Source organism: Neopelma chrysocephalum, unplaced genomic scaffold, assembly GCF_003984885.1.
Source record: "Neopelma chrysocephalum unplaced genomic scaffold, ASM398488v2 Primary Assembly neopelma1_25, whole genome shotgun sequence".
Taxonomy (NCBI): domain Eukaryota; kingdom Metazoa; phylum Chordata; class Aves; order Passeriformes; family Pipridae; genus Neopelma; species Neopelma chrysocephalum.
This window is the reverse complement of record NW_020897694.1, coordinates 5,769,015-5,794,882: the sequence shown is the minus strand read 5'-3', so window position 1 is coordinate 5,794,882 and position 25,868 is coordinate 5,769,015. Positions and strand designations below refer to the sequence as shown.

Below are 25,868 nucleotides of genomic sequence, written 5' to 3'. Positions count from 1 at the left end.
TAGGGGTTTCCTTACCAATATTCATTTACAGTTCCCTATTCCCGTTCGCATGTTTCCCTGACACCGGTTCCAGGCTGAATCCGGCATCTTACAGCTCCGCGATATGCCCTATAGGTTAGTAAAGAAAAACTCTTATGTTAGTGATTTGCTAAATTCATTTGCTTGTAATAAAACCGATTCTTTATTTCTCACAGTGGGGAAAGAGGAGACAGCAGCAGCTCTCTCCTCCCTGCCTGCAGCACTGAGAACCTGGGGGTACAACTGCTAGCTTTTAAATTGTATGTGGCAGCGTGAACCAGCCATGCTCCACGGCTTTGGCTGAGCTGGATCGTGGCGGGTTAACCTTCCTGTCCATTCAGTGTTGGAACTGAGAACAACTGCTTTTTCAGTGCTGCGTGCCAATATTTAGGGTCACATCCTTATTGAGATCTTGGTAATGCTGGTAAATGGTATGGAAAGTTTGCATCCAGATAAAACTTAGAACCAGAAATGATCAAGTCATCAGCACCAGGCCAAGCATGAGTATACCCACAGACTGCATGGGCTGTACATGTTCTGTCTCCTTCTCAGCTGGCTAGGCATTCCCTAGTGATGCTGTTTGGCCCTTGGGGCTGAGATGCTCTGTGGCTGAGCTCTTGAGCTTGCCAGCTGCCTGACAAAATTATCTGCAATTTGCTGTCTTGCTCTATGGCTTCCCAGACCAGGAGCTTAGTCCATACTCACTGCCTCCCCTTTTCTCTTCACACTGTCCTCCTCCCCAGCTCTGTGTTCCTCATTTCTTAAGGCTGTTTGGAGATGTCAGCAAGAAGGTTCAGACCCTTAACTGTCTGAATGTCTTTGCAAGATATGGGGTGGAGGTGTTCCTGTAGGCAACAGGATGAGTTGCTGTGTGGATCAGGGGTTCCCAACACCTATCTACTTTATTCTGTTTTAGCCTAAGCCTCTTACTCTTGGGGCTGGTGGGACTGAGGTAAAGAAAAAAATCCAGAAGGTAAGGAGGCTTCTGTAAAGCACAGCTGGGTTGAGGAGGTAGGGCTCTTGTGTGCATCTCAGCATTCATCTTTGCCCTCTCCTAATGATACAAATGCTGAAGCTGTAAACATTTGGGGTGAAACCAGGGTTGGTTGGTTGGTTGGATTTTTTTTAATTGTATAATTGCTTATTGCTAACTGAGCTGGATGCTCTTGTTATTGCTCTGATATTTTTAAGGTTGTTTGTTTGTTTGTTTGTTTTTTTAAGTATAGAAATTTTGGCATAAACTTCTTGCTTTTGTGCGAAGAAATGTAAGAAATGTTCCGAGGTCATTACATTGTGTCTGAAGGTGCATGTCTGCCTTTTTCTTTTTTTTTTTGTGACTGCACCACCCAAAATTCCTCAAAGCTAAACAGGGAGTGAGGGCGTGAAGCTGACTTATTACCGTTGCTGGACTGAGAAAGTAGATGAGTTTCTTGGTGTCCTAGGGAGGGGAAAACTAATGCAGCCCTTTTTATCACTTTGATAGATGCAAGTGAATTCCCGAAAGTTGCATCAAATTCATGTCAAAGGATAAGGAAGCCCGGCCCATGCATTTTCATCCAACAAACAGTAATTTCTAAAAGAACGTGTAAACCAGTTTTAAAAGTTTACAGTACCAGGAACTACCATCTGTCTTATTTTTCATAATACAATTATTTTTAAAAAATCCTCTGGTGAAGTACTCTTCCGGTTAAACCAATATTATCTTCTTGGGAGAGCTGTTATTTTGCAAAATGATATTTTACTGGGTGTTTTTGGTGTGTCCCCTCAGATGACCTTCAAATGTACCTTAAGCATCATAAATTAATGCTCAAGAGCTTTGGGTTTGTCTAATGACTACCCTCCTGAGATTGATGAGGAATTGTCTAGAAGTCAAAAATTTTGGAAGGTTTGCCAGCCCTTTGTATTGCATTTCATGTTTCATGTTTGCTTTCCAGTATGTTCTTGGAGCTTGCACTGTTAGCCTTACCTGTAATTCCTATGAGTTTGAATGGTTTAGGATTCATTTACACCTTTAGATTTTATGCTGTCTAATAGAACTTGTGGAATATTTTTTTTAATCTCCTCCAGGCTAAATGACTGGATATTTTTTATGAGCATCTCTTATTTGTGGAATTCACTTCCATTCGTAGAACCATAGAATCGTTAGGGTTGGAAAAGACCTCTCAGATCATCAAGTCCTACTGTCAACCCAGCACCACCACCATGTTCACCACTAAATCATGTCCTCAAGTGTCATATCCACATGTTTTATGTAGATAACACAAAATATTGACATGTGGATAACACTTTGGACCACCATAAGAAGTTAGCAATATCATGTTTTTTAAATAATATTCTCTGGACTATTGTTTGTGATAGTGATATTTCTTAGGTTCATTGGTTTTGTGTTTTACTGCATAATCAGCAAAGAGAGGGGTTAGAACAATGAGGCAGAAACAGAAGGTTTGTATTGGGCTTGGTTTTGCTTTTGGGTTTTTTTATGTGTAATCTGAAAAATGTACTGTACTAAATAAATTAAATTATTGCAGTCTGCATTTTCTCCCCAGCTAATCTGTTTCTACTCATGTACTAGAAGACCATGTTTACTACTTTTTCTTTTTTTTTTTCTGGAAATGAAATAAGAATAAATATTGTGTTAAGCTTTAAGTCCAGTTTGTAGCTTCTTAAGAATTATTTTTTCTCCTTTGCTTTTAGTTGAAGCATCTTGTCATAATGGAGATGAAACAATGGAAACAATCGAGGCTGCTGAAGCACTTCTCAATATGGACTCCCCTGGTCCTATGCTGGATGAAAAAAGAATAAGTAAGTTTTTTATGAAAGAAAATCCAATCTGTATTTGCCTTGTTTGTGAAAGGAGGAGGGATTCAGTGCAGCGTGGTTGCATGGAATTGGTAAGATTATTTTATAACTTCCAGATACCCTTTACATACATAGTTTGGGTATCAGAAATCCAGTGTTATATGCATTGAAAGATTTCATTGCCATGCCAGAGTTGAATAGGAAAAGAAAGAATCAAAAATTACAGAGGGAAGGTATGAGTGAAATTGGGTGGTTTAGATTGCAGTGTTTTGCTTGGCTGATAGAGGATTAGCATGTTGTCAGGATAAAAGAACATACACTTATATTTGCAGATTGCCTTAAATGTGAATGTGTGATCACCAGATAATTGTGCTTTTTTGGGGAGGTGGGTTATATCATTAAATTTTTCTATTTTAGTAGTGCTTCTGCTTGTGTAAAAGGTTTTCAGCTCATATTCCCTTATAAACTAGTCTTCTGTCCCTTGAAGGCCTTAAGTGTCATAGTTTTATTTTATTCTATGTTTAAATTTTTGATCTAAAACCAACTTTTAAAAGTCCTCATGGCTGTGTGAAAATATTCCTTTTGTCCTCTTCTTTTAAGCAACTATGTTTGGCACAGCTGAAGAGGATGACATGGTGGCTCCTATTACACATGTGTCAGTCACACTTGATGGGATCCCTGAGGTGGTGGAAGCCCCAGACCCTTATGCTGAATCACCAGAGACTCCAGAATTTGAACAACCAAGGAAGAGAAAAGGTAAGATGATACCGGAGAACAGCAGTGTGGAGTAGGAGAGCAGTGGGTGGCATGGTCAGTTCCCCTGTGCGTGTCTGGAACCATTCTGGGTGTCAGGCCAAAATAATTGAGTGGGCTCAGTTAGAAATGCAGAAAAAACATTTTCTTCCTGAGTAGCGTGAGAACATATACTGGTGCTTAGACTAATGATGTTGTAGAGATAGCAAAGATGGCTTTCCTGCAGGAAACAGAAATCTCTGCTTCTTCCTATTTATAAGAATATTTCTTCTTCAGAGCAGAATTGCAATACAAGCTATAGAGCTTTTGTTATTGTGAATCCTGAAGTACTTTAATTAGCCCTTACCTAGCTTCAACTGAAGATACTTGATCAGTTCAGAATAGGGGATGAGAATGAGGAGGGCTTTTTAGCTTTTCTTAAATATGAAGGATTTAATTTTTTTTTAATAGCTGCATGCTATAATAAGTGTTAATCCCATTTCTAGTAGATTAGATTTACACAGTGTAGTGATGTTCCATTATAGTCAGTGCTGTGCCAAAGAGTAATGAAGTGGTGTTAGCCAGACCTTCTGCTCCTGTTTTCCCACCCTACTTCAATGTGGACCCCATCAGAGGTCTGAAGCTGATGTCTACAAGGAAAGAGAGTCATGTAATATAGCCAGATGTTAGGTGCTGTTGCAACAAATTAAAAAAAAAAGAAAAATAAACCAAGGGCGTTATGTTTCTGGAGCTAACCCTAGGGCTAATCCTAGAGCATGATAAATAAAAGCCTTCCAAAACAGGAATCCTGCTACCCAGCCAGTCAGCTACCTACCCAGTCAGCTATCCTGCTGAATAGGAGTGCATTTTTACTGCTACTTTTGCTGCTAATTCCAAATGTTGGGAGTTATCTGTGAGAGAGACCATAGCAGCCTGTGGAGATCTTGGGGAAGCCTCCTGAGCCCCATGTGTGTCACAAGGTCTGGCAGGCAGGGGTGTGGGTCAGGAAGTCTCTGATTCCCCTAAGAAAGCTGAACTGAAACTGCTGTGGAAGGGCGCTTTACCAGCAGCTGCCCTAAAAGTACTGCTGGGAAGCTACTGTGCTGTGCGCACTACTGTGAGATAACCACAGCATTTTAAACTGTTTTTTTTGTTTTGTTCTTTTCTTTCCTTCTTCTTTTATACTGTTGGCTTCTATGTGTGTCAAAACAAGGAGCTGCTGTCTGCCAGACGTTTAACCTCTTTGGTTTGATGCTTTCATACCCTCTTTCGTGTTGTGCTTCTGCTTACACCCACTCCTTCCTCCTCCCTAGCTGTCGGTTAGAAAACCAGTTGCTTCACAGCAAATGTGTATATTTGTTTTAGAAAAAAAAAAAACACACTAGAAAAGATTCATCAGCTTAGTGTTTCATTAGCTACTAGTTTTCAGTGAATTTCAATGTTCATGAGGTAGGTGGTATGGCCTGAGTGATGTTGTAGTGTTACTTCAAAATGACCCGGCATTTATAAGTCATTGATGTACAAGAATTGCTGCAAAATGTTATTAATTTTGCAGTGCACTTTCAGATGATGTGCAGTGGGTGGGTGGGGTTCTTTTGGGTGTTTTGTTTGTTTGTAGGGGGGTTTTTTAAGTGCAGTCTGTTTCCCTTCCTTTGGTCAGTTTTGAGGCATGGCAAATGGTGGTGGTCATTTTGCCCTATCCATGTCACTCATGATTTTATAGGGTTTTTATAGATTTTATAGACTTCTAGTGTATTAACCCATCAGCTAAACTTAGAGGGATGAATAGTCCAGAGCGTTGCCAGCTAACTGGGCCAAAATGGCATTGTCAAGTAGAGCTTCCCCAAGAAAATGTTCTCCAGAAATGATGAGGTGATTTCACTTCTTTTCCTTGTGGACCTTACTGCTACAGTAGAAGAGCTGTATCCACCCATCTGCTCAGCTCCAAACATGTGTTCAGTGTGATGTTTGTACTCATGAATGTCTGAGCACTGAGCTGCCAAACTACGCATCAGAAAGACAGGAAAAACAAAGGGGTGTCAGACAAAGAAACCTGGAAATTTGCTGTACTAATACCTTCAGTCCTGTATTTCCTATGGGAAGGTAGTGAAAATACCAATTATAAATTCAATTAGCTAGCCAAAACTATGATAGCCCCACATAAGGCTTAGCTCTTGCATGTTCTTCATTCTTCCTCTTTGTAAAATTCTTTCCTATAAAAGAATTTAGTGATGTACTCCAAAAAGTAATAAATTCATGCTCTATTGAACCAAAGAAGGATGCGTGCTAGTGCTTAATGTGCTTTCAAAAAATACCTTCTTTTAAAGAAAGGAAACATATCTGGTGTGTCTCTGTTAACTGTTTCTCTTGATGGTATCAGTCAGCTCCTGGAGATTATAGCTCACAGTGTGGTCTGAAACCATCGTCTTAAGTATCTCTAGCCTAGATATACAGCAGTAACATGGATACATTTCTGTAAAGAAGTTTCACATTCTTCACTGGTTGCTAATTTTGGTTGGGCTTCTGGTAGAGGACTGTCCAAATGAGATGTCCTGAAGTAGTCTAGGCTGAAGAAAGAGAGCCTAGAATTGCTGTTGCCAGAGTATTCATATTTAGTAGCCTAGGTTATCTCTAATCAGAATGATGTAAATTACATGGGATCAGTACTTCTGTTTCCTGAAGCTTACGAGCAGTAGTTCAGTCATGACCCAATTGCGATCTCATCCACTTCATTGTCTCTTAAGAACTGAAGGTATTTAGAGATAAGGTCTAAATTAATGACATCAGAATAACACTCCCTACTCCTTAATAGCTGCATTTACACCTGTTCAAGAGGGGAAACAAGACTAGCACCCAACAGTCTTCCTGTGACAACTTAAAGGGGGGGAAGCACTTAGCCAAAGTTACCCTGAGGGGTTTCTTGTGCCCTAGAGGCTGATCCATACAGAGTGACTTCATCTAAACTTTTTAGGGAAAACTGACATTTTTGCAACCTATAATGGTGAATGGATAAAAACTTTCTAAAAATATACCCCAGTAGTTCTTTATCCTTTCATATCATGATATATGAAAAAAACAACGTTGTAGGATTTCCTCCCTCCCACTTTCATTCAAGTCAAGGAAAACATTACTGGCCAAAATGATGAGTGTTGTTTGTGTCCTGTCCTCAGTCATGAATCCTGTCTGAATGGAAGCAAGAAAGTTAGAGGACTCCAGGTATTACTAGAGTTTCTTCACTATAGCTCTCTCAACTAACTATCCTTCCTCCCTCATACCCTGTCAAAAAAAGAGAAAGAAAAAGGTGCAGAGGTGGACTTAGCAAGACTGCTAATGTCAAAAGATGAATGCTCAAACCACTGTTTCTTATGACTTCCTTATAGATACTTGGAAGTCTGGAACAAAGAAGATAGTGCAACCTGGCACTGAGCTTTTTATTTTTCAGAGCTAGTGAAAAACCATCACTCTTACTCTGCAGCAGAGCTGTTTCCTTACTAAAACAGCCCCTAAAAACAAAACCAAAAGTGGAAAGTTATAGTGTATGGGATTGCTCAGGCCTATTGGTCTTGCCTCTTTTTACTACGTCAGTTCTTTTGAACTGCAATAAATAGAGAAAAAGAAAAATATTTTTCTTTAGATCTTTAATTATGACAATATGCTATTTGGACTAGAAATATGTTTCTCTGAGTCTTATGTCTGCTTAGTCTATTCTACCTCTCAAAGGATCATAGGCAGTAATTTAAGTAACGTCAATGTAGTAAGGGGTCACTGCAAAACCTGATAAGATAAATTGCTATTTCATAAGAAAGTTCTGAAGGTTTCTGATTAATTACTTCACCTATAAAAGCTGCAATTGCAAAGAATGAGAACTAATAAAGGAGTAGGTTCAAGGTTTTATATTGAAAAATATTTCAGCGTGACTTCGATTTTTTTATTTCCTTATGTTTCAGTAGTTGATTTTGCAGCATTTTCAAGTGAATGCTCTTCATTCTTCTGATCGGTTGTAACTAACTTCTTTCTTTCAGTCTTCCTTACCAAATAGAGCCACCATGCTTATGACTTTAAAAACTGATGGTTTTTTTTCAGAGCTTGTTACTGGTTCTTCTGATCGTTATAAACAAGTAACTTTCCTCTATGTGCAGCCACTGTTGAAAAAGGTGTAAAAGACAACAGGATGGAAAAAAATGTTTGTTTCACAGGACAGTGTAGTTTGATGCTGTCAGTGGAGACTTGCAATTGATTAAACAAGCGGGCAATCTTGTTTTGTCCCTAAATTCCAGTTTGGCGATGAGGGAACAAGATAGTGCTCTGTATTTTATCTATCTTTTCCTCTTTAAACTCTTACCCAGAGTTAATAGCTTATTCTTCTCATCTTGTCTGCTTTAAGTGCTCTTAAGAGTACCTAAATAGCCACAAATTCCAAAGCACATGGACTTCAGGAAAGTGAATATAGTCTTTACTAAAAGTACAGTAAGAGCATAGGTGGTCCAATCCTGCTCTAGAAAATGAAGAAGTTCAGCATAGAAGTGAGTTCCTAACTTAGTAGAAATTGAATATTCTTTGAACTGGGGAAACATATCTCTTCCCTTTTTAGGTCCTTGTTTGGTTTTTTTGTTTGGGTTTTTGTTTGTTTGTTTGTTTTTTAAAGCTGCAGTGGCTCACTGGTGGTTTATTTCAGGGAAAAAACCGAAACCATCTCGTTCTGAGTCCCCTACTACAACTCCAAACATATCTGTGAAAAAGAAAAACAAAGATGGAAAGGGTAAGTCAAAGAGTTGTCACTGAAGTTTTTAAAAGAACATTGTTTCCAAGTGACCTGTAAAAAGAAAAAGTTCACCAGTTCTCTTGTGATGTAAACCCAAGTCTTATGTTCAGGGATGGTTAACATATCTCATCATAAGGCAAGTAAAAGACAAGCATATGAGCTTGGTGAAATACTCAGTTCCTAGGGAGAAAAATGTATTTGTCACTTCAGTTGCAAGGGTTCTTGGAAACTCTTCAACCCCCCACAGGGTCTGCTGTGTTTTCAGTGAAGTCGTGGGGAGTGCTTTGCATTGTATTAGTGTTTCTTGGGCTGTGGTTATTTTGACAGATGATCTTTGAAAATGTGTTCCATCTGTGTCTAATTCTGCATGAGGAGCTAATCAAGGCTGCCAGTCAGCAGCAGGAAGTACCGAGCCCTGAATTTGGAGAAAAGTTATAACACAACTTGAAGACTTCAGCAGAAAACTTGGGAGTTTGATACTCTAATTCCTCCTGTGTTTAAAAGGGAGAAATAAAAATAGATGCCACATAACTGATACAATAAATCATTTCCTTCAGACTGAACTGTTCAGTAATGCCTGTCAGTTTTGTCAGCAACTCTGTTGCTTTGCTGTTGGGTCCAACACCTGCACCCGTGCCATGTCTGAATGGCAGCCTGATGCTGAGGACCCAGCGAGTTGTGCTGCGCTCAGTGGGAGCTGGAAATGAGCCTCCCCCATGTCACAGCTGCCTGCTTGTATGCCTGGGGACTGTTGGGCTTGCATGCATGCAGTACTTGCGGGGACAGAAGCCCAGCCAACCTTGGAAGGTGGTGTCATAACAATGTCAGACTCATGAAGTCAGAAAAGTCTCTATACTGACAAATGAATATGTTGGGTTTTTTCTTTTTGAAGAGGCATTTTCTGCAATAACAGGAACAAAATACTATTGGCAAGCAATAAATATTTAACATATTAATGCCATTAATTTTAAGTACACCTTGTTGCCTTTTTTTTTTTAATTACAACCTGATTTTTAAATAAAAATGAAAGAAGAATATCAGAGGATCTCCATGTCGTGCTCAAATGAAATAATAGAAAATATGAAAGCAGCTAGCCACAAAAATTAAAAGGGAGAAGATTCTAATGTTTCTGTTGATGATGGCAGGGACACATCATAATTCACATTTGTCCATTGTTACAAAATTGCTAATTCTGAAGGAAATAAAAAGGAGTGTGTTGCCTGAAACCACTGCCTGCTATGAAGAGCATTTGTTTTGCATTTTGAGAAACATAGAATTCAAGTAAAAGACATACTAATATGATCAGCCGTGGCAGGGAAGAAGCTAGAAAATCACGAGAGCTGCCTGTGTATTCCCTAAGGGGAACTTGTATGCTAAAATAACAAGTTCTCCATGTAATTATATGATACGATGCTTAGAGAAAACTGAGTTTTCTACCTATTTCTTCTGTTGTGACTCAGAAGAGGTTAAAAAAGCCTGTCATTAAAGCAGACCTGGTTTTTGCAGCCAGTTGTTTTCATAGTGATTTCAGTGGCTAAGCAGTGACAAATTTTCAGATTGCCTTGATGCAGCTGAGCATTTTTGGTCTAGACTACAACAAAAGCATCCTAGATTAGATCGTAAATAGCTGGGAATGCTCTCACTCCTGTATGACAGTCTTAACCTTTACCTCTGGGGTATCTGAAGGCAAACAGACTATTTTATGCAAGCTGGGAGACATTTGCAAAGGCGTTGTTTTTTCTCTAGGAATGCTCACTTTTCAAGCTTCCACCTGCTGAAGGAGCTGCTAACATTTTTATACTGCCAGTGCTGATGACTTTGATGAGTATTTACTAAATATAGTTTATAGTACAGAACTATGGGAATTTCATTTTTTAGGAGAAAAAGAGATCAGACTGGTGGTTGTTAAAATGGAAAAAAAATCTGCTGGGTTAAATTGAAGCTATCATAAGTGATCCTGTCACCTTCTGATGTGCTGGGCATCATATTTTGTGGAATTTATGAAACTTGCACATGCTGTCATTGCTGTGTTTTTGCACAGCTACTTGTGGGACGTGATACAAGAAGTTTTTACTTACTTTCTCAGACTAACAACTAAAAAGCCAACGTGCAGCTTCAGATTCCTGAGAGAAAGTCAAACACCCAAAAACCTTAAAAAAAGAAGGCAGAAAAAAGGGTCTAATTGGTTGTATGAGTTTAGACTCCTTAAATGTGGTTCAGAAAAATTATGCAAATTTTGTGCTTGTTTTAAGTATTCACAATCTGTGATTTTAATACTGTTTCTTTATACGTGGTAAACACTGAACACATGTGACGGATTACCATATATAAGTGTTTGTGCCTGCTTGTTTGTAAAATTAAATTTGGGGTTGTCTACCAGCAAGTGCAAGTGCTCACTGGATTAAAAAAAATTACCTTTTTCTGTACTTTATCCTTGAAGATATACCTACCTCAGCACATACCACTGATTGCCCCATATAAATCTAATTCTTAAAAGTAAGGATTTTGTTTAGCCTTTTAAAGGATTATAACACTCACCTCAATTCAGCAAAGCATTTAAGCAACAGCCTAATTTCCAGCATTTTTAGATCATAGACTTGAACGTGTTCCTATTCAAGATAAAGCAGTAGTGACTGCTTCTGTAACCGGATTAGGCAGGAGGGAAATGGATACATAGGTGACTAATGCTGTCTAATCTTGGTGGTTGGAATGAGGCAGCTGTAGGTTGACTGGTACCTGACTGGTACAGAAAGAGTGGCTGGGGTGTTTGGGCATCCAGATTATAATAACTCACAAGAATCTTTTCCTATCCTCTTCCATCACTATTTCCTAGTCTTGATGATATATTACAATGTATTTGTAAAGATCCCAGCTTCTTACTTTTAAAATTATTTGCATCATTAATAAAATATGGTCAACTAATATTTTTTCTATTTTTTCCGTGTTTTGAAATACTTTCATTTTAGGAAATACAATTTATCTCTGGGAGTTCTTACTAGCACTGCTCCAGGACAAAGCTACGTGTCCTAAATATATCAAATGGACTCAAAGAGAGAAGGGCATTTTCAAACTGGTAGATTCCAAGGCTGTGTCCAGGTTGTGGGGAAAACACAAAAACAAACCTGACATGAATTATGAAACAATGGGTAGAGCTCTCAGGTATGTGCATTTTTAATAAAAGACTGTTTTTGTTGCCTTAGTGTTTGTGTGCATTTAATGCCTCATCTAATTTGTATAACAACATAGTGTTCTATTAGTTTGGAAAATGAAGAAATTATTTCAGGAAAATAAATTAGCTAACTAAAAGTAACCCTCACTAACCTCAACTCCAAGTCAGTCACCTTCAGTTTCAGCACAGACATTTTTCAGTGCTGCTGCAAAAACTGCATCTTCAGAGTCAGACACAGACAAAGTACAAGACTGAAGATTTCAAGTGGGGCAAGCCTTTTACATAAATTTGAATGCCTTTTCTAAAAAAAAAAAGCTAAAATGCAGGTGTATTCATTAAATTATTTCTACTTGTTGCACATGATCCCCTTTCCAGTGGAAGATAAAGTTTCAGAATTCAGATCTGGTTTCACTTCTCTGAATTTGTGTGTACAGACAGTTTTAAAACACAGAATTGTGTGCCACTGCCTATCAAGCCGGGGGTTTTCTCATACATAAAAGACTGTGCAAAATAAGCAGATGTCCACGAAGCTTCAGTCTTACCTGGATAATTGTCCAACTCAGCAGCTATGCATTTCTTTTAATTTCCCTTCACCCCTCACCTCAGTGTACGTTATTTCAAATTGTCATATTAGTTTGTAAATATGAGAGAAGTAGTGCCCTCCTGTCCTGTTCCCTTTGCTTTGTTGTAGCTAAAATGTCTGCTTGTGCTCACTGGTGAATAAACATGAATTCAGGTAACTGAAAGAACTGTATGAGTCAAGAGAAGAATTGAAAGTTTCATGCACCTTTTTAAAGCGTATGAGTTGATAGCAGAGCTGCCAAGTCATGGAGTTCTTTTCTTTTTCTCCTCAGAGGTATTTAAGGTTGGAGGTAAAACGTGACATGAAATACCAGTAAATGAAAGTTGTTTGAGGAAAACAATATGCTATTAAATAGGCAACTTTTTTGTAATGAAGAAACTAGACACTTAAAAGTTTGTTTACTTGTTAGTGCTATGTTTATTTTCTGGGAGTTTTGTGGCTTTGTTTTGGTTTTGGCAAAAAACCTGTGTAACTTGATGTATGTATGCTTTAAACAGATACTATTACCAAAGAGGAATCCTGGCTAAAGTAGAAGGTCAGCGTCTAGTGTACCAATTTAAAGAAATGCCAAAAGATCTCATCTATATTGATGATGAGGATGCGAGCCCTAGCACTGAATCATCAGATTCAACTCTGCTCTCAACTGCGGTGGCCAACAGAAACCAATCAAGCAGAACTAGAGCATCTGCAAACGCAGGAACAAAGGGAGGATCAACCGCGATGCTAAAAACAGGAAACGCAAAGCCTGCTAAACTGAAGGAGCATGTAGAAGTTGGACAGCAGCAGACACCTGGCTTGACTTCAGAAGTTTTGAGGACAATGCAATCTCCGCAGCCAGTACAATCCACTCAGCTTTTTCGGACAGTTCATGTAATGCAGCCATTGCAACCCCTCACAGAAGGACATGCAGCTGTAACCAGTAATGTTCCGGATGAACCGTTGAATTCCTCGGTTCAGAATATAAGGTAAGAAAATGTACAGAACATAAATATTTGAATAATAGTAAATTCACTGGCTGACGGCTAGATAGACTAGATTGTTTTGCTTCCAAGAAATGCTAGTCTTCCAGTTTGGTTGACGTGAAACAATGTCTTTGTGGTTGATCCTAGGAATTTAGAGTGACTACAGCATACTGTGACATGTACACACATAAACACTCTGCCTTTGGTGGGGGGAAGTGCATCTTTCCCATGGTATTAGACTTGATGCACATCCTTTCGAGAGGAAAAATACACAACTCCTTAAAATTGGCATTGTCAATTCTGTTCCACAGCAGAAACTATGTTTTCATGTCTCTGCTTCTACACCAACTGTTTGGTGTCTTTGCTTTTGAATTATACATGGTGGGTCTGCATGATCCTTTCAGAAAGATTTTCCTTCTTGCTTTTTCATCTTAAGAATTTTTGTCATCTCTTTAATCTTTTGTATAGTCCCCAGTTACAGCAAGGGAAAGCTCCATGTTATCTGCTCTAGCATTTTGCTGCTGCTACAAGAACAAGTTCTTTTGATTTTAGAAAACAATTAACAGAATAATTTCATGTGATCTGTGTATCTGTAGACTGCTTTTGGAGACAGTTATGCTTCCAGACTGAACTTGTAAGTCAACTGGCTAACACTACACAGTTATCATGACTCTTTTGCATCTACCCCTTAGTAGCAGCATCCTAACAGAAGAGGCTTTAAAAAGTCACTTAAGCCTGATTTTACCCTAGCCTGAGGCGTCACCCGATGGACGGGTGCATATGGAGCTTGTTCATCTCAGCATAGTGACTACAAAAGACTTTAAACAAACAAATGTTCTTGCAATCTAGGCTCCTCACAGGAATGTCAGAGTTGTATATAGTGATTGTGGACCTTAAAGCTGTTTCAGGAAAGCTTCAGGATATGATTCAGGAGCTGCACATTCTCAATCAATTATTATAACTTTTTTTGATATTTGCTTTGTTAGTGGTTATAATTTTCTGCTGCAAAATGGCAGTAATGCTGTTTCCTACTCCCTTCCTCTATTCTTTCCTTTGAAAATTACATCCAGAGCCACCAGTAGTTTTGGAGTGGTACTGACTCTCTGAGATAAACCATGCGTTCTTGTCAGAGAAGTAGGTAATGGCACTAATGAGACCAAATAATTTCTTTGTTTCCGAATAATAGGAGAGAGAAAGATTATATTTGATCGGAAGTTTATGTGAAAGATGATTATGAAGGATTTAACAAAAAAATTCCAGTTTTGAAATGAATTTAGAGAATTAATAAAAATATGCATCAAGGTGATGTGTTGTATGTTTTTAAAGCTTAGGGATGAAGCTACTCAGTACAGTGCAGTCCAATGAGTTCAGGCTTGATGAAGGATTTACTTACTTGTAAAAATTGACAAGGGCAATATATAGTGAAAGGAAATAACTACAGACATAATTGAGGCTATGCAGTACCACATAAGTCAGAAGAACAATAATATTAAACATTCATAAGGAGAAAGTTCAGGAATTCGCGGAGTTAAATAGGTCTAGGCTAGACCTACACTAGATTATGTATCACAAAAAATGTCAGTAGTACAGATGGTATAAAGAATGGTAACAACAAACAGAAGTAAGACTTAATGCAGGCTAGAAGTCCAGCCTAACATTTGGAAAGCTGCTCAGTGACATTATGACATCCAGTTATTGCATTACAGTATTTCACAATCGGACATTGGGTAATAAACTAAGGGGAAAAAGTAGTAGAGATGATATATGTGTGAGGTTCAAATTAAATAAAAGCCTTAAAGCCTTAGAGTTCTATATTGCATTGGTTCACATCCATTGTTTGTAACTTAGAACATTATTCCATGAAGTCTTCAATTGCACTTTTCTTAGCAATTGATGACAAAGTGTCTTAAATGAAGGGGAAAAAAGGAACCATCTGACCTTTTCAGAATGGTATAGAAGTATTGCTGATTAAGAAAGATTATACTACGGCTTCTGAGCAGTTAGAATGAAAATAATAACCACCAGGATGGGACAAGCTGCAAACCAAGGTGCTGATGAGTCCTGTGCAATAGTCACTGCCCATTCCAGGCTCTCAAAATACAATTTATGACAGATACATTTCTGCTCAGCGTCGAAGTGCAAACTTCAAGTAGTTTGGTGAGGTAGAATAACACATTGAACTTATTTCGGAGCATATGTTTTTTCTTGTTTTATAATAAGGCTGAAATAAAGGTTGATTTGTTCAAACAGCTAAATCTCTAGCAGTTGAATGTGTTTGTGTACACATTCTGAATTGCTGCAGTGGGGCTTCCATAAGGGTTGAAATGGATGGTCTACATGATTTGAAAATGTACAGCAGGTATGAATGCCGTGGTAGACTAAGAGTTGACAGACCTTCTGATGTGTGCACACGCTCTGTAGGATTGTGTTTGGAGTCACTTTATAGTAGGAAGAATGAGGACAAATAGCAACACTGGTTGCCAGTTGCTGTTCAGTGGTTGGGGCATGTAAATAGTCAAGGTCATTTGGGCAAAACAACAACTAGGGTCTGGTTATGATTCTCGAAAGGTTTTCTGATGCATACTGGTTAGTGGTTGGGCTCTGCCTCAAAGCGTGAACATCTTGAACCCATATAGTTTGTCTTATGCAATGTAATTCTAAAGTTTTATTCATGTGAATGTTCACTCCTCTGCTTCATGGAAGTAAGTGGTCCTCCCTCTGCAGCAATTTGCTTCTGTTGTGTTGTAAGAAGAAAAAAAATAGGAGAGAAAATATCGAGCATCTTTGAGGTCAAAACAATTGGTTTCTTAGCACTTAACTGTAGCCTTCAGAGAGTTAAGTTCTGAACCTACATCTTCTCTGCTGAGGGACTTGGTAAAAGAATCACATTTGAAGACTGTTGTGAAGGGCTCATGTCAGCATCCCTGCCCTGCACTAGGCAACATTGTCTGATACAGACTACTCGCAGAGCATCACTGGGAGAGTGTTGCAACTGTTCCCCAGGGCCTCTTGGCGTTTCTCAAAGAAATGGGCATGCCAGTGAGAATCCACAGTTGGTTCTTTGCAGGAGACAGGCAGCAACTTCGTTTATAGCTGCACAGAGCTTGTATCTTACTCTGAAGTGGAAAGGTCTTGGCTTTTGGATGGCTTTTGATGTACTTTTTATACAAGTTTTGGTGCTGTTGTATGAAGGCGAGACAAAGAGAAGTGTTACTTTCCAAGGATAAATGGCTCTTCAGCCCCAGTGCTTAAAGAGAAAGGCTGTGGTGTTGTGTTAACTGAAGCTTAGGAAACAGGGCAGGAGCAGGGTCAGGTCAAGCAAACTGGATTTTGCTGACTGAGGAAAACATGTAGTATCCCCAGTGGGAATATCTGAAATTGTAAACGCACTGCTGTTCTGCAGATCTAACGGTTCTGGCTTGGTGTATGCACGCACAGTTACTGTAGTCTCCGGTTGTGTAACTGGGGGCCAAGTTTGGCACCAAATGTTTGCAGTGATAAGACAAAAATAAAAACGTCACTGTGGATGAGCATTTTATTGCTAACTTTTTCCAATGAGACACCGTTTACAAGGAAGAAAAAGTTTCTTTGAATCTAGTGCTTGTAAAATTCTTCTGTTTAAATCAGAATAACTTACACAGGTTAACCAGAATATCTGGTTTATTTGAGTAATTGTGTTTTATCTTGGAATTAGGAGGCACTGGCCTGGAATTCAGCTCCATGTTCGTTGGGTCATTCTGAGTGTAAAGAGCATTCTTTCTGTTGCTCCAGAAAGTGTACTTCTCCTGTAAGGCTGGGGATTTACTTTGTGTAGGACATCATACAGGGCTGTAAGGTGCCTGTGTTTGGGCAATTAAATTTCTCCCTTAAATGATGAGAGCTGGAGATAAAAAGATTCATGAAAATGCATTTTCATTTGCCTTTAATCTAGAGTAGTAGTGATTTAAGATGTAGTGAAAAGAGGTTCTTATGTTACTTATGGTTCAGAGAAGATTATATAGTGATTAATTTTAAATTATGTGTCTGTCTCTTTTATTGACTGTATGGGACATAGCTGAATCATCTAGCTGGCAGCTCTGTGTACCAAGAAACTTGGAATTAGCTGACTGCTGACAGACCTTTTACAATGCTTTAGCAGGCTTCAGGTATGAAACACGTTTCTATCAATATTCAATTCTGAGTCCAGATTCTGGTCATCTAACATGTTCTGTCCAAGCTGCCACAATGACAACTCAACTTCTGTCTAATTTAGAAGGCTATCCTTTGATTGGCCACCATCAGTGCCCATGCTTTGCTTTGCTTCTGTTTGCAGTTAGACAGTAGTCTCCTGTCAGTGCTCCAAAGGCAGACCTGCAGTAGAAGCTCTCCAGCACACTGACTAGTAGATACTGTAGGATCTGGCTCACTGCTGCCATAGCCTTCCCCAAAGGAAGGCAAACAGGTGACTCTTACAAGGAGCTGATCTCTGTAATCTCTTAAGTGAAGGCTCGACTGCAATGTAGATTTCAGGATGGTGAGAAAAATGTCCTTCCTGAGGGAGATGTTGGTCAGGAATAGACTGATGTGATCTCAGTGGGCTTCTACAAGAAACTCTTTTTATCTTACAACAAGGTTTGTCTCTCAGAACACATTTATAATAGGGACAACTTCTATCACAGCTGTCTATCTTCTGTCAAGACTTTGGTTATAACCAAACATTTTGATGTGATTTTCCTGCAGCTGAGAAGAACTTTTCTTAAACACAGTTCTGATTTAGTTTCTGTGGTAGGCAAGAAGGCAACTGCTTATGACAGGAAGGACTTCAAAATCCTCTAGTCAGATTAATTTTGTTTCTGCACAATAAGAAGTTATCCGTAGGAGCTCTCTTTCTGTGTCTTTCCACTGTTGAAAGAGGTAGGGGCTCTACAGATTTCTATTAGTAACAAAGTTCCTGAATTTTAATTAAGGTGACTGTGCAGTTTTGAAAAATTCTAGTAAGAAGAATGTAAAACTCCGTGGGTCAGTAAAAGGACACCTTAAGAGCTGAGTCCTCTGTCCTCATAACGTTAAGAAATGATGTTGTTCAGGCAAAGCGTTAGACAAGAACATGCACCGCCACCGCTTCGGAGGAGGCTGTGTTAAGACTGGGCAGGGGGGCATCAGCATCAAGTGCATTTCTGCCTCTCATGGACATCTCCTGCTGGACTGCTTAGCAGCACCTGTCTGTGTGGCTTATGCTGTAGAACAGCTGCTGGCTATGAGAAAATACACTGGGGTGAAGTATTGGTAAGATTGCTGATGACTGAGGATCATGTCCATGAGTGCAGCTGTGGAGCAGTTTGCAGCAACAGTAGAGCTCCTGAGTAGCATTTGGTTGATGCTGTCTGTATAGTCACTCAGGAGATCACCTCTCAACTTGGGCATCCAAAGTGATTCTAACAAGCACATCCCACCTCTTCACCTCCTTTACTCTTCCTAACTTGACTGAATGAGTTCTGGCAACAGAACAAATGGGCTAAGTCTCTGGAAATTAGCCTATTTGCCTCCAGGCCATCATTTCCCCTATAGCTGTAGGTTGAACAATGTGTCTGTTGGAGAGGGAATTCTGTGGTATGTCTCTCTATGTTTCTTAATATTGCATTGTTTCATTTTCTTACTGTGCTGTGAAATACTTTGTTTACCTTGGCTTGTAGCTTCAATTTTTTTTGGTATCTTCCTTGGCTTGTAGCGTCAGTATTTATTGGTATCGTTTCCATTTCATAATTCTCACGTAAATTACCATGAATAAACTTGTTTTTCTTGCCTGTCACTTACTGTTTGCTTTATCACTAGTTACCTCTTGATGAGCTAATAAGATATTGCACAATTCTAGGCCATTAACAGTAACAAATGGACCAAGAAATAGACCATAATTTTCTGCCAAGCTAAAATGACTTCAGAATTTTTGTCATTCTTTTCTCAGTTGTAACCAGATTGTTTTATGGCAGCATTTCCTTTTCATCACTGTTGCTCAATGTTCTTGTTATTTTTGAAACCTCAGCAGGAACTTTTAAAATAATCAACCAAAAGATTTGTACCTTAGAGCAGAAATGGTGTTAGCAAAATGTCAATGAAATACGGAAGCATAGCAAAATACACAGTTCAAAGCACCTAAAATAAAGTAGCCCAGTGTTAACAAATCACCTTAATTAGTGTGTACATTTTTTTTTAATGGAGAAAACGATTAACCAAGCTATATTTTTTTTCAGTGATATTCAAGGCAAACAGTTTGAGCAGGTAGATTTTTAGTTAGTAAACAGATACAGCTGTCTGTAGTTTTAACAATTAAGGCAAATGTCTTGCTTGGCCACCAGTAACATAAATAAATATTTATGCTGTTCTTGTGCAGATGCCTGCTGCATACATTCCCTTTAGCAAGTTCATACTATATGTGTATACGTATATCTGTATGTACAGGTTTATATACATGTGTATCATATATCTATATCTTGACTGATGGAGAAGACAAAGCATCTAGAGTAAACTTAATCACAGTATGGTGTACAGGTATGGAACTGGCTTTCAAGAGAAATAAAATGGCTTAGCATCGATATGCAGATACTAATTACAGTATGCTAAGACAAATGGCCTGATTTCTTTTCCCAGAGCTGTTACTGCTAGGGCTTTAGAGATACTTTCTGCATTGATTAGATCCAGTTCACACTTTTCAAAGTTGTCCTTTACAGCCATTTAGCAGTTAGAAGCTTTTATTTTTTACAAAACAACTAGAGAACAAGAAAGTAGCTTCAAAGTAATCCTTGGATGGCATACCAGCACAAGCTATCAGCTTCAGGTGCTGCTTTCAAAACTGCAGCTATTGAGTTGATCTTAATCCTTCAAGCTCAGGTAAGTTTCTTCATGGATTAAAGAGCTGACTCAGTATCTACTCTGATACTTTTAAAGCTTTTCTGATGACAAGTGTCAGTTGTCTTTCTTCATAGCTGTTCCACTGGCATTGTTGGTCTCTGTAGACTTTCCTGGGTTGAGCTGTATGTATGTGACACTTTGGTTTTACTGCAAGTTTGTTTAACCGTAGGCAGTTTACTTTTTTTTCCCCCAAGAAAAGCTAGTGGATGTCCTCATCCTGTTACTACTTGTGACACAGACATTTCTGACTTTTCTGTGAAGGTCCCAGGAGAATTGCAGGGGCAAGAAAAAAAAAGAGAGTTAGCACTAATAACCTTTATCAGACCTGATGTGAGCCTTGGTACTGTCATTCTGAGCCTTGCACTTTAAGCTTGGTGTTGGTATTTGCAGTGCAGCACCAAGTTCTCCAGAAGTTTGAAAGAAAGAAGCAATCACTCTAGCTGGTGCTTCACCTCCAGCCCCATTTCCATGAGCTTCTTCCTTGGGCTGTCTCTAGTTTAGTGAAAAAGGAGCTCAAGATGACTCAGGTGTCAGTCACATCAAATTTTGAGTCCTGGTTATGATGGCCTTTGTGATGAGACCTGTGTGGGAGGCTCGTTGGCAAGGATTTGGATTTGTTTTGCTATTGCAGCATTGCTGGGTACTGCAACCTTCTTTCTTGGGAGGAAGAGAAAGCTACAGATGGAAGTTTTGTTCCTTGTGTTAGCAAGCTGTGTGGGAGCTGGGGGAAAAGATTGCATGCAGCAGGGACTGGCAGGGAGTACCCATGTGCTCTGAGCCTAATACCAGCAGGATTACTGGGGCTACTCTTGCTGGAGCAATCTTTGGAGCTCAGCTAGAGGCCTTTCCCAGAGGACTGAGCTGAGTGGGACCTGGCAAATCATCTACATATATTCCTTCACTTGCTTCTGCTGCTGCACTAAGAAAATGGGAATGCAACTCCCTGTGTGATTGGACTATGGCCAGCAGCAGCATCTGCATCCACATTGCCCTGTAGCTTCAGCACCACATAAGTCCTGCTTTGGTAAGCTTTTTGTTGAAACTGGGATAGCCAGAGTGTGGTTTTAAATTGACATTTTGAATATGCTGAGTCAGAGTTGATTGGTCAGTGGCTAAATGCTGGCAAGTAGGATTTCGCAGAGCTGTGAAAAATAGATGCTACACAGATAGAAGGACTGCAGAAAGGAGGATGTTCCATGGTAGATGTATGGTAGGCAACCCTTAGAGCATATCTGATGTCCACTCTTCAGAAGAAAGAGCAGGCAGAGCTGTGCGTGGACTTCAAAGTAGAAATGTTGACAGTAAATTGCTTTGCATCTAAAGTGATTTCAGCAGGGGTAGAAATAAGGTAGGAGGAGGAGATAGTTATTTTTGTTTATCTTTGAGAAAATACTAGGGAGAGCTTAAAACTAAAAAAAGGAGAGGAGGACAGGCAGGAGAAAACATTAAAAAGAAACAGAAAGGTTGGAGAGAACTTTGCACGACAAGCAGAAGGAAAAAAAGATTGTCAAAGACAGCATGGCACAGTGGGCTGGAGCAAGCTGTAGGAGAATGTCAAAGCAGTTATCCTTCCCTTCCTCTTTCCCTCCCCAATAACTATTTATGTTGTGGTTTGGATATTTTGTTTTGGTTTTATTTGCTTGACTGGAGTGTGTTGCAAAGTTTAAGTCACTGTTGTCCACTGTAGTAGCTGTGTACTCCGGCAGTACAGCTGTTAACCCTCTAATGTTGCCCTTGCAGCTGTAAATCTGTTGAAAGTAATGTGTCACCCAAGTCTTTGAGCCTGCAACTGATGGAATTACTCCTAATTTAAAGTGATGTTTTGGGAGCAGGTTCTGTTCAGTTGTTTTACCAGAGTCATGTATGAGCCTGGCAGACAGAGAACTGTGTGTCCTGGGAGTCTGAGTAGGTCTTGACCAGATTTACTGCTGCAATGTGAATTCTTTTGCATATAGTTAAATGTATATACGGATGTCAGGAGAATCAAGGCCTGACTTATGAATTATTTAGGCTCGTGATTTGTGAATTATTTAAGGTAACTTGTGAAACTGATGGCAGATGTGTAGTGGGTCATGCTTGTGATGTTGGTTGATGCTTGAGATGGGGGGGGTCTTAGATGTGATTTCCAGGTTTTCTGATGACCTACTTAATGTCTCAAAGGCAGGCTGTTCAGTTTGGTGATGGCAGTATTGTTCATTCACGTTACCTTTACTTTCAGAACATCTTGCTGAATTCAGGGGTCAGGTCCAGTTCTTGTTTTATTAGGAGAGAGACTGCTACTTCTTTTGGAAATGTTGGGCAAATAAATGTTTATGATGCCAAATGATTTTTATATAGTAAGTATTTTTTTTAAAATTCAGCGTGGAAGTGTTCTGACCCTATAATCTTTTCTAATCTTAACAGGACTTTACAGACTCCAGCCCAGGTTCCAGTGGTTGTTTCTCCTGGAAATCAGCAGCTGCATACTGTAACACTCCAGACAGTGCCTCTTACTACAGTGATAGCCAGCACAGATCCAGCCTCAGTAACAGCGGCCCAAAAATTCATTTTACAAGCCATTCCTACTTCACAACCCATGACGGTTCTTAAAGAAAATGTCATGGTACAGTCTCAGAAGCCAGTCTCGCCTCCTTCCTCAATTGTGCTGAGCCCAGCACAAGTTCAGCAGGTGCTCACCAGCAGTGTGCAGACAATTTGCAATGGAACAGTCAACATGGCTTCGTCTCCATCCTTCAGTGCCACTACCCCCGTGGTGACGTTTTCGCCTAGCAGCTCCCAGGTGATGTCTCATCCGTCAGGCACAGTGATCACTTCGGTTATTAAAGCACCAGAATCCAAACAGGTTGGCGTACAAGAAGCAGTGAAGGAAGGGGGTGACAAATCAGACAATACTGAGCAGTCGGAGCAGAGTTTCCAGCAGCAGCCATTTGTGATGGTAGTGTCCAGTTCGAATGGTATCCCATCTAACATGCAAGTGAAGCAAGAAAATGAGCCATTGGAACCCAATTTGTATTAAGAATTAAATAATTAAAAAAAAAAGACCCTGTGGATGATTATTTTCATAAATGTGATGGGACCTTTTCAGTTATGTATATATGATTTGATTTTGAAGCAAAATGTTGCAAAGCTACTTAATTTCTGCAGTTAATTGTTAGAATTCATGCTTTAGGATGGATTTTGATTTTCTGTTAATTGCTAAGTGTTATCATATCAATAAAATTATATATTACTCATTTTTCAAAATACAGGCATGAAGAAACATGCTTTTTATGCTATGAAGACTTTCTCCTGAGGTTGTTGGCCAAAGTTTCAAACTTCTTATTTTACGTTTTCAGTCTGTTGCTGATTTACATTGTTATTGTAACTTTTTCTGTTTAATCTGTATGTGTATCACTTAACTCTTGAAGCAGCAGTTACTTTTAGTGAGACAGTTTCATTCCATGTGTTTGAATTTTTATGACTATTTGTTTCATACCAGTGAATTACATCAGTTTTAGAATTGATAACCAGGTATCCTCTTGCATTTTTGCAGCACAAGCTCTTGTGTGTGCAAAATAGAATATACACTCCTATTGAGAGTACACAAAACATATATTCCAGTAATGGACAATGCCATGTCTATATTTTATATGAAAACATTGGATATATTTAATTACAGAAGCTAATGGCATCACTACAGGTGCAAATATTTCATGCCATTTTGTGACTATGAAGCTTAACAATCTTGCTTTCTACTTCAGATTATTTTGTAAGGGGGGAGGGAAATGAAATATATACAATTTATGCAGGTTTTTGGAGATTAATACTGCAAAGAGTTCTTTTTTTTTTTTGATTGTAAATAGTGTACATTCAATGTCGCAGGGAAGTTTTTTCAGCTAATTTGTTTCCATACAAATTTTTGATAGATGCAAATAAGATCATTATGTTTAGAGGTCTAATGTTATATGTATTCATATTACAGAGTGAATTTGTATTTAAGGACAAATTTTTAAATGATGGAGCCCACTGAACCTTGGGTCCTTTCTTTTGTATTTTTAATTGGTTTATTATGAAAATAAATCAAATGAAAAACCATTTTTCTGTATTTACTCTGAAATGTTTTTATATTATTGTAATGTTTTGACAATCATAAATAACAAAAATACAGTGAGAAACAGGACAAGGTGATTAGTCAGTGTGGGTCTGTGGTGGGACATGAGCAATTCATGAATTGCTTCTGAACAGACTTGAACACAACCAGCGTGTTGTGGGTATCCTTTGAAATAGCAGTACTGTATGTTCTTGTAGCTCAGCTGAAGGTTGAGCTTAATTCAAGAACTGGACTTAAACTTCTCCTTTTCCATCAACTCCCAATACATTACAGACAAACAACCCAAAATTTTGAACATAATTCTAGGGTGCCATTCATTGCAAAGGTGTTTGTAGCTTGTGTCACACAAATGATAGCTCAAACTACGAGGGCTTCAAAACCTTGCATGTTGCAGTGTTTCAGCGGAAGATGGATTAAAAATAAACATACCTGGTATGATTCTATCAGTATAAAATTAAAGGAAATATGACTTTCTATGATTGAATTCATGTGGGAGTTTTATTGATGGGTTGATAGTGTTAATTATAACTTCAAGCATATGATTACTAGAAAAACTAATAGCAGAAACGTAGCAGAGGTAGTTTGGTCTAGTTGCACAGAAGTAACTCTACAAACGATTGAACAACTCTCTGCCACAGCTGCCCTGTTAATTCAGTATTTCTTCCCTCTGACTCCCATGCAGTCAGGCTTCCACCTGCAAACACAATATGCTTCACCCCAATTCCAGGAAGGCTGGCCATACCCAAAACAGTGGTTGTTTATCTGGCAGTGCTCCCTGCAGCTGGGGAGTGCTGGCAATATTGCTAGGAATGTGGACAAGTGTTGTAGAAGCATAACTGATAACAGTTCTCATCCTGAGGGCTATGTCAGATTGACGAAAGCACTGGAGAGGGAGGCTAGTTTGTGTAATGAAAGTATAAAATAGGGAGTTTTTCCTATACTACAAGTAATTCATAATTCTAGGAAACCTGAAGTGATAATGCTTGACTGACATCAGTGTTTTTAGATGTGGGGAAGTTGTTCTGGTGATTAACTGGAAATATGAAACAAAAAAAAAATTGCACCGTAAGGTTACAGCTTCACCAACAAAACTTCATGCCATAGATACAACTATTACATGGGGAAAATTATTTGTCAGCTTAGTTTATGTCAGTTGGAGAAGTGGAGAAAATAAAATCTCCAGCAGCAGTAATGTGTCTCTAGCAGCAGACTGTTGTATAACAAACAGTGAATGGAAATCACTCTGTTCCCATATCCCTTAGGCTCTGATGTACCAGCCAGGTGGATCTGTACTTCAGACTCTCTTTGGTATAGTAAAGGAAGGAAGAAGCTGGAGTAAATCATAAAACAAGGCCCCACATTTGGAATTTGAGCCACCCCTCCCTTATCACAGCTGCCTTTGTGGCAGCAGCCAAACAAAACATGCCAGTGCAAACCCCAGTCGCTTCTGAGTCAGAAATTAATAAAATTGAGGCTGCAGTTCTTCTCCGCATACATGTGAGGCTGCAGAGGAGAAAAAGGCACTTTTTTATCTCTGAGGCATTTCACAGGAGGGAGCTGGGGGAGGAGGATGGAGGCCTCAGGCTGCTTTTGGGAAGCCCTCTCCACCATCCAGGCACACTCCTGTTGTCCTGAAGGTGGGCTGGATACCCAGTGTGCAGCACCAGCTCACACACTGAGGCAAGGTATTTCTGGTTTTTATTCTGGTTTATGCAGAGCAGGGAGGTAGATGGTAACCCACAAGAAGCTGGCTCTCTGCTTATCAAAACTTCACACTAATTACAAATTTTAACAAACAAAGGCATCAGCATTCATTGGTTACAGATTATGCAAACTTTTTCATTAATTAGTACTCTAACTTCTGTTGC

The 25,868-nt window shown here is 39.2% G+C and overlaps 1 protein-coding gene across 5 annotated transcripts in view; it reads left to right on the top strand.

Annotated features, from left to right (window-relative positions):
- The window catches only part of ELF1 (E74 like ETS transcription factor 1), an 84,352-nt gene extending 60,371 nt beyond the window's left edge, over window positions 1-23,981 (top strand). For 4 of the 5 annotated variants that reach the window (XM_027674281.1, XM_027674279.1, XM_027674282.1 and 1 more), the window contains exons 4-9: window positions 2,713-2,820; window positions 3,418-3,573; window positions 8,225-8,308; window positions 11,278-11,470; window positions 12,561-13,028; window positions 22,314-22,926. In XM_027674281.1, coding sequence (XP_027530082.1) covers window positions 2,713-2,820; window positions 3,418-3,573; window positions 8,225-8,308; window positions 11,278-11,470; window positions 12,561-13,028; window positions 22,314-22,926 — 1,622 coding nt within the window. Of the gene's footprint in view, window positions 1-2,712; window positions 2,821-3,417; window positions 3,574-8,224; window positions 8,309-11,277; window positions 11,471-12,560; window positions 13,029-22,313 lie in introns of all 5 variants that reach the window. The other variant, XM_027674278.1, reaches the window with a different exon arrangement.
- Window positions 23,982-25,868: the final 1,887 nt, after the last annotated feature.